This window comes from Anneissia japonica, unplaced genomic scaffold, assembly GCF_011630105.1.
Source record: "Anneissia japonica isolate Jap-2015-1 unplaced genomic scaffold, ASM1163010v1 scaffold1525_len913038_cov183, whole genome shotgun sequence".
NCBI lineage: Eukaryota > Metazoa > Echinodermata > Crinoidea > Comatulida > Comatulidae > Anneissia > Anneissia japonica.
In genome coordinates, this window is record NW_022728504.1 from 342,466 (window position 1) to 352,307 (window position 9,842).

At 36.4% G+C, this 9,842-nt stretch overlaps 1 protein-coding gene across 1 annotated transcript in view; it reads left to right on the forward strand.

Moving 5' to 3' along the window:
* Positions 1–5,854: 5,854 nt before the first annotated feature.
* LOC117114215 (GMP synthase [glutamine-hydrolyzing]-like) overlaps positions 5,855–9,842 on the forward strand; it is a 25,157-nt gene continuing 21,169 nt past the window's right edge. Inside the window, exons 1-3 of the mRNA XM_033257812.1 lie at positions 5,855–6,011; positions 7,541–7,667; positions 8,402–8,493. Coding sequence (XP_033113703.1) covers positions 7,542–7,667; positions 8,402–8,493 — 218 coding nt within the window. The 5' untranslated portion in view covers positions 5,855–6,011; position 7,541. The remainder of the gene's footprint in view (positions 6,012–7,540; positions 7,668–8,401; positions 8,494–9,842) is intronic.

A 9,842-nucleotide genomic window follows, 5' to 3' on the forward strand; every position in this document is an offset into this window, starting at 1 on the left:
TGCCCTGAAACTTAAACTCTTAAAAAAAAAAAAAAATCTCCCTGTGTGAGGGTCATTCATGAACATTACATGCACGTGCACCCCCGCTCCAGGCGACCAAGTGAGCTATGCGGATCGGTCTTCTGAGAACATAACAAAGGCATCCAGTCCAGTCGTTCGGACAAACCCCGTCTGGGAAGAAAGGTCACAAAATACTACAGTGTCCTGACTTACAATGCATGCTAACCTACCTATAGGCATAGGTTGACAGATCGGACAAACTATAAGTAGCCTTCAATTAAATAAAATTAAAAACACTGTTTTGGTTCAACGTCGTAATGTATTATGTAAGGAAAGTGGCCCATCGGTCCATCTATTGTAGAATACAGTGTAAATTATTGTTAGAATATAATAATATATTGCCTGTCTTAGATTTTTATAGGCCTAAGAATGAGTTACCTGACCTTTTTCAAGAGGGGGAAAACCTTGAATTTTGAAGAACTTAAAAGTCATTAAGACACCTCAAAAGTCAAGAAAGCCCATTTCCGGGCATCTAGGAATTCTCCCGGGCGTGGACCCCCTTTAATTTGGGCTTTTTGGAAACCTTTCGAACCCCCTCTTTTCAGGAATTCGATCCAACTCGGCCACAAGTCAACTCGGCCACAGTCAACTCGGCCACAAGTCATCTCGGCCACAAGTCAACTCGGCCACAAAAAATTTGGCTACGGTCAACTCGGCCACAAGTCAACTCGGCCAAAAGTCAACTCGGCCACAAATCAACTCGGCCACAAGTCAACTCGGCCACAAGTCATTTACTGGTACTACACTTTGAAGGATTAATTCATCAAGTATAAAATACTAATTCTTTAAGTATTAATATACTTATTGTTATTATTATTGCTGTTATTTTTGTTGTCATTGTTGTTATTATTATTGTTGTTTTTATTACCGTTAGTTTTAATATTAATTATTAGTCTTGGCATTAACATTATATATTATTTAATTTTTTTTGACATTATTATTGTTACCATATAAATAATAAAATATTATTCTCGATTTTTTTTATTCATATTATCACGTACTTTATTTCAATCATATATTGAAGAAAAATGATGCAAAAACTGAGATTTACATTAAAGAACTTGTGGCCGAGTTGACTTGTGGCAGATTTGACTTGTGGCCGAGTTGACTTGTGGCCGAGTTGACCTGCACCCCCTGACTGTACCTATTTATATTTGGAGCCTTAATAAAATAATCTCTGTGAATACAATATTTGTTGGCAGTACAAAAATGTTTCTCATTTTATATCTACTAAAGATCAAACCCCCAAGGAATAGCAGCAATGTTTATCATTTTAAATGTCCAGGTTGTAATAGTGATTATATTGGCAAGACAAATAGATGCTTAATAACTAAACTTAAAGAACATTCTTCTGATGGTGTTACAAATGATCATATACAAAATAGTGAGGCATTCCAATATGTTTTAGGTTTATAAGGTATACCTGAAAATGATAATGTAGCCTGTAATGTAAGTAATAAATTAGGTTTAATATTTTCTAATACTAAAATTATTGACAGTTCGCAAAATTGGTCAATACTATTGCTTAAAGAAGCGTTTGCTATACGTAGGCTACACGGGTGGGGTACTGTATGCACGTAATGTGTATTATGTACATTATTTGTGTGGGGAGGGTGAGGGGGATGTTTATGATTTATTTTAGATCTAAGTTGTATTTTCTTTCGTTAAGTTCTTTCATTTGTTTAGCTTTAAGTTGTTGTTCTACTCTTTGTTCATAAGTTCTTTCATTTGTTTAGCTTTAAGTTGCTGTTTTACTCTTTGTTCATTAGTTTAAGTTTGACTGCGCCACTTTCTTGTGTGCTGCCACTGATGTAAAAGTGTAATGTCAATAAATATTATTATTATTACACCCATTCAAAGGAGCTTTCTTTGTTTTTGTAGGACTTTGATCAGTAGGGTAAGGATGCTTTGATCTTCAGTTTATTCATATAGCTAGTGTCACCTACTAGGGGTAATGTTTTGATTGGTCAAACACTTTTGGTACTTGTGCATGTAAGCTTGCAAATGGATAATTTTTCATTCCTGATGATGACATAATTAATGTCGAAATATTGAATCCCGACACGATGGCGTGCATTTCGATACTTGGAGTATGTATTATACTATCTTTTATCTGAGATAATCAGTGGACCTTTCGGTTTTTAAATTCCACCTAATTTAACAAAAACAATAAGATACTTAGTTAGGCTATTTATTAAAGTAAAGTTCTCATAAGGTTGACTACAAATAGAACATTGTATAATAAAAACCTTTTCGTTTGTGAAACAAAATGGTAGACTAGGTCAAATATATTATATTAAACAGTGGCGGAGCCCAGCCTCTTCACAGGCCCCCCACCCTCCTAAATCTTTCAAAATTATTAAACAAAAAAATTATATTCAAATCTCAGAGTGCCATTTCCGTCCATCTAGAGGTGCCATGTTTTTCTTACCTCAGCCCCAACATGGTGGGGCTGAGGCAGGTGGACATTCTATCTGTGTAAGTCCCTCGCTGGGCCCCCTCTATTCAACTTCGTGGACCCGCCATTGTTGAAGTAATGGTAATATTTATACGTCAGGAGATAAGACATGGTTTCATCTGGGAATACCAGTATTCAGTATATTATTTTATTGTCATTTGTAAAAAAAAAACATTTTCACCACATCAAGGATGCCCCCCACCCCCACTCCGCTTCACATGATGAATAGTTCATTGTGATCGTGGAAGCAATCTCGACTTCGACTTTGTTTGAAAAATACAACAATTATGAAGTCATATATTACAGTAGCTTGATGCCAAAATAACTAATACAATTCACCAAACTTTATCAAATATCCGTAGCCTTTAGGGGGCTTCGTCCCCTGGACCCCCACCGGGGCCCATGGCGGCCCTCAGGCCCCCAGCCTATATGCTCGCTACCCTTGATTTATTACTTTATGAAATTCCCCTTCCCCCACTTTCAGAAATGTTCCGCCGCCGTTGTCTGCATCTGTTTAAATATACATATATAAGGCCAAATAAAAAAACATTATTGTGTTGGCCACGCCCGACCGACCCAAATTTTACGAAATTCAGGGTCGGCATTTTAGCTTTATTTATTTTATTTATTTTTTTTACTACAAGGAACAATCATTTTTTTTCGTGAGCTTGTAAGGCTGGAATATACCTTGGACTAGGATGGGGGGAGGGGGAGGGGGCAAGGCCTATAGCCTTGGTGCATGGTATGCGATGCGAATCCAAAATTGTTGTATTATTTGTCATATTCCAACTGTCCCACTTTCGGCAGGATTGTCCCACTTTTCGGAGTCGTGTCCCGCTGTCCCGCCCAAACCCCCGAATTGTCCCGCTTGTCAACTTTTATAAATTAAAAATAATCGCGATAATACCAAGACTAAACTCCAGGAGGATACACTCTTGAATATATGGCCCTCGCGGACGACGAGGCGCCGTGTTAATATTATAGCAGGCCCGTACTCTCACATGCTCTCCAGAAATCCATCCACCAAAAATGCTTGACCAATCAGAGCAGTTTTCAACTAGGACTGCCTCTAATTTGTCGTAGGCCTACAAGCAAGGCCTTCTAACTGTACTTAAGCTTTTTTGAGTAATTTTAGAGTTTTTCCCGCCGTTGCGTGTCAATTAACTCGCCACGTACAAAACTTATCTTCTCTCCCTATATATAGGTTTATCTTTATTCCCGTTTAAGTCTGCGACTGCCCTTCGGTTATCTAGAGGTACCGTATAATTAATTTTCTTTTCATCAACCCCAACCATGGCGGGGTCGGCTGTGGTGGGTGGACCCTGGCCAATGTGAAAATCGACCGTCCCTGGACCACCCCTCCCCCTCTATTTCGAATTCCTGAATCCGCCACGGCCCCATACAGTGTATTTGGACCCGAAGAGTGTGGACGTATTCGCTTAAAAACAACAACAGTCCGATTATTGCTTTCCCTACCCTGTTCCCAATCAGATCAGTATATAGGCATATTTTATGAATTCTCGATTTTTAAAACATTTTTGACATCACCCATCTCATCCACTACGTAAAGCGCTTGTCATTATTTTGTTCATATTCGCATTTTCCATTAATTTCATTTATTCATAATATAACATTTTGTGGTAAAAAATTAATATTTTCAACCTAATAATATAGCTTTTTTCATTGTGCTCTAGACCTACATTTATTTCTTTTATGTTTAATCTATTAATGTTTTATTTACCTTGTTTTATAACTTTACATATGCAGTGAAAATCTAAAACACCACGTGGTTGGAAGCGGCACGTTTCACATCTGGGCTATGTGTATGTCCAATTTGTAGGGATTTATTTTACTCCAACCTCCATTTATTTACAATTCTTAAAATTTTAACCATATTAATGAACGTTAATTAGTATAATTAATGACATTTCCACGGTGTTTTTAATTAGATTGATTTAATTTTGTACAGATCAGTTTCCTTAACATAGGACCTATCAAAGTTCATATTCATCGTTAGGCCATCAACATTTTTGATAGACCAGCCTGCAGAACATTTGAAAATAAGGATATGAATATAATAATAATAGCGTTTGCTCTCAAAACAATTTGCATTTTGGTCACCTTTCCACAAATTCGCACCCACCCAATAAAAATCCTGCGTACGGGCCTGAGAGCGATATGAAAGAGATGTTTATATCAGTTAAAATATTAGGCCTATGTGTTTGTTTATTTTATGTTTTTTTTTCTTATTGTTGTTATACTTGGTCGATATTGTATACACATATGTAAATATATATATTTTTTCTTGATGCGATGTTTCTCTTCATTTTTAATTTCTGTATGTTCTGTATGTTGCATTAGAATAAAGTGATGAAAAATTATATATTTTTATACATCTTTTTTGTTTTCCTCCTGTAACTCTCTCTTTTTGCCAATGTCCCTAGTTCTCTCCATTGCATATCTTGTAATGGGCGAGTTTAGGGCTTCCCTCTGTACTTTTATCGATTCGTTTTTTTTTTTCTTGATGCGATGTTTAAAATTCTTCATTTTTCAATTCTGTATGTTCTGTATGTTTGAATAAAGTGAAGGTTTTGATTGCTGCATTTCTGCTTCATTTTTACTTATTTTATTAAGTTTTTCCACTGATCCAAACCTCCGATAAAGGCCACCGACGTACTCATTTCTTTGATTTTCCCTAAACGTGCAACACAATTGTATTTTGGACTAATTAAACTGTATTGAATATTCTAGCTCCATACATTATCGAAACACGAGCTGTTACTGGACCGGTTGGGCGCACCCCAGTCTGTGCTGGCCCAGAAGGGTCTCCTGGCGAAACTGCTAGTCTTCCCCAGGCACTAATAATATGCCTATAATGTTCTGAATGAATGTTTCAACATGGTGTTGCTATTTGAGATATAAATTAATTTTTGTGTCTTTGCATTTTATTCTCCTCGCGGTTTCAAAAATATTAAGTACTGTAGGCCTAACAGTACTCAAAAAAAGTTGGCCTTCTGAAATATATCTTAAAATTAAGAAATTCAAAGGCCAGGTCAATGATATAAACATCGGTATGTGCGATTAGTGCTAGGGAATATACAATTATGAAGATTTGCTTGATTATTATTATTTTCAAACTCAAAAGAATTCATATGTAGATAAAGTTCTTTTCCGCATTATATATTTAAATTTTAAATTGATTAGGCCTACAAGGAACCAAAGCAAATGTCATCCAAGCAAATTAATGTCATTGTACAGGTATGTACATGTATGTGAACCGTAGAGTACTTCAGTGGTGACGACGCACGTCTGTCTCTCTCTATGGTGGTGTGGAGCTAGCTCTGAAATGAATGTTGACCTTTTCAGGGTCATAGAACAGAAATCCTCCCGGTCGAAAAAAAAAAGAAGCGGTTGCGCGTGGTTCGATCTGCTACCAAAGCTGAATTGATTGAATTTTCAACAGCACCATTCTAATAACAGTAATAGTTTACAGGTAATAAATTTAGGTGTTACTTTAATGAGGAAAGTAGGCATACTATTACTAGCCTTAGCTAGGGCTTTGCTCGACGATCGATAGGATAGAATAGAAGGGTAGGCCCCCTACCTAGGCCTCAAAACACTAGGCCTAGCTAGCCTAGGCCAAATTATAATAGGCCTAGGCCTACGTACACCGCTGCATTCAAGTGGCATAGGCCTGGGATCTCCTAGTTAGGCCCTAGCCAGGTCGTGGTATGAGGCCTAGTCTAGCTAGCTGTACAGACAGATCTAGCTACTAAAGGCCTGTCTTAGGCTAGGCCTAACCTAGAATAGGACGTCTTTCTAGCTAGGGCCAGGCTCCAACAAAAACACTAGCTAGGGCCTAGGCCTAGCCTAGGCTCAAGAAGGCCTTCCTAGCTAGGCCAGCCTAGTTGCTTAATGCTAAGAGCATATCTGTTTAAGGGCCTGTTCTAGCTCAATTTATGGAGAAATATTGTGTTCCCTTGGTTAGTGTTGGCCTAATGATCAATTCTTTTGTTGTTGAGTACTTTATTCTTTTTGATTACTTGATATTAAGTACAGGTAGGCATTCCTGATCACTATATTTTTTTAATTTTGCCATACCTGAACGATTGTTCGTTTATACCCTGCAAGGGGTCGTATATAGTTAAAGGAAGTGGATATATTTACGTCGCCGTAAACAAATCAGTAAACGATATATTTACGTAAATGAAACAATGCATGTGCAGTTGTTTATTCCACGTTCTGCATCCATACTTCATAGACACATGCACAGCATGCCAATGTAGTTTTGTACGCTAGCTGTACGCCTAGCCGATATGCAGTGGGGGCTGCAGTGTGGCAAAGGAAAGTCTTGTTTTTCTGAGCATGTGCAGATTGTGCTTATCTGGCTCATTAGCATCACAGTACCACACATAAGGCTAATTCAAGTTAGACGGCTTAAACCAGCCAGCTTCCTATCCTGGTAACAGTTTTGATGCTCGACTAAAGACTATAACGATGTTATTTTTGTTAGTGAAGACGTGGGTAAATGTGTTTGAATGAAAACAATGTTATTTAATTTGTGATGATTGACTATCGTATAACAATACAGATAGGCTTGATTTCGTGGTAATTGATCCTTGTATTTAGGTCAAGTGTGTTCATTCAACAAATGATTGAGTAAAATGAACATAACATTTCCAGCTCATAATATCACTTTTATTTGAAAAGTTAACACAGTGATTTAATAATTTATTTAGTGATTAAACTACATACTCTGCTGTTGTAGAAAATTAAATTACGTTTAATAAAAAATAAAAAAACAAATTAATTAGTGCTGTGGTGAACTTGGGGCAATCACTGCGGCTTGGGAGGCCACGCTAATGTCGAGTGCTGAAAATGCAAGTTTATTATTAAAGTATGACTGCGCATGCGTTATTATTTAATGTAAATATATCGTTTAATGATTTGTTTACGGCGACGTAAATATATCCACTTCCATAATTAAAATAATTGTCAAAATATGTCATTGTCATTATGTAGAATGAATGGTGCTACAAACCACAGTGTGAGTGGAGGATCTGCAGTTCAAGAAGAAAACAGTGAGACGGCTGCTTCAGGTATCACAGAGAAAATAGTGATTCTAGATGCTGGAGCCCAGTATGGAAAGGTGACAACTTTATGTGAAAATGTATACAGTGTCCTTATGGTAGCAGATGTTGAATTGCAGAGAAATATTGTTTTATTTGATAAAATGAATTATAAGTCATCACTTTCATTTACACATAATTTTCCTATCCCCGATCAATCACTAATTCGATATAGTGCCTCCTATTTTTTGAGTTTCGTGTGCAAAAAGTTCAAAGCTGGGGTGATTTTACATCGCTTAGAATATTTCGTGCTAGACCAAGCTATGAACACACACAGCAAACCGGACATGTGTCGCTCTACGGCGATGGTTAACATGAATGAAGCCTAGACTGTCCTAGGCAAGACATAGAAAGGCATAATGATTATGACAAAGCAAGGTGATTGACTTAAAAAGAACTGAAAAGAGAAAGCAACGCCGAAATAATTCATAATAATGTTTACAATACATTTTAATCTATAAACCGATGTCTACCAGAATATTAAGTCTACCTAATAACCCCTAATATACTTCATCAACCACAATTAATTTATTCATCTTCTTTGTATCGTGAAGAGCGTAAGGTGCGCCTACTACTAACAAATTATTCTCATACAGGCACCTAATGTACCAGCCCTGCCTATAATTGCATAAAATAGCCTTATGCCATTCTGACACTTACACAAACTAATGAATGCAGACTGAAATTACTAAACTGATGAATATTCATTTATTAAAGTATCAACTAATGGATATTCATTTAATTTGTGTTTTAGGTGATTGATAGGAAGGTTCGTGAGTTGTGTGTGGATACTGACATTAGCCCATTGGACACACCAGCATTCATCATCAAAGAAAAAGGCTACAAGTAAGTCACTGATTATTTGAAATTAAAAAAAATAGTATGCCATGATTAAACATAGTTTTTGATACAAATACAAAATAGTTTTATTTTCAACACACATACACAAAAATGTTTTTCACTAGCATTAAGAGAATATTGTAAAACAAAACAAAAAATCTCATGAATATACAGTAAATAATATCTTACCTTTTCTAATGCACAGTATCATTAAATATTGCACTGAAGAAAAATCACAAAACCTATTTGTTAATACTTAACAAAGTTGATCATTGAATTACAGGCCTATTGTGCAGTTACATGGTCTTATTTCATTCAAATATTCACCTATATGCAATTCCTAACACTCTATGTTCAGATTTTAATACCTATACACATACAGTTACACGTTTCATTCATATTTCATTAATTTTAAAGCTTTTCTACATTTGAACTAAACTGCTCATACAGCTTCATGTATCGTATAAATACTATGCCTGTATTATATATAATTTCATATTACAATGTATTTGGGGCTGTATACATTTATACATTTAGTGGAATACTGTAATGTTTATGTAAGTCTTGACGTCATCATTTTCATTTCCACATAATTTTCCTACTAAAAGCTCAAAGCTGTTGTTTTATAACAACAAATTGCTCGGCCAAGCTTGCTCGGTCAAGCTCTGAGCGCACACAATGAACCTAACAAATTTTGCTCTAGAGCATGAACGAAGCCTAGAAGACCACCTACTAAGCTAGGCCTAGAAAGACAATTGACTTATAAAAGTACTGAAAAGACAGTGCAACTCTGAAATAATTCTTTAAAATGTTTACACTACAGTTTTATCTCTTTAATGAATGTCTACTAGGACGTTAGGCCTCCCTAATAATAAACTCAATTTCATCAACCCATATTCAATTTATTCATTGTATTGGAGGGTGCGCATACTACAAGATAATGTCATATGTGCAGCTAATGTATTGATCATATATCACTAACTACTACAACCAGCAGTTTGATTAAAATATATACATATAGAACAAGGTGATTGATTAATATAGCAATTATTGTCAAGTTGCACCGGCAATCATAAAGTAGTGACTTTCTACAATTGCTGCACCAGCAATATCAGGGTAGAGACTTTCTGAAACTTGTAGAGCACCAGCTATCACAACTTTCTGCAATTGCTAGAGCACCAGCAAAAAAAGGGTAGTGACTTTCTGCAATTGCTAGAGCACCAGCAGTAAGAGGGTGGTGACTTTCTGCAATTGCTAGAGCACCAGCAGTAAGAGGGTAGTGACTTTCTGCAATTGCTAGAGCACCAGCAGTAAGAGGGTGGTGACTTTCTGCAATTGCTAGAGCACCAGCAAAA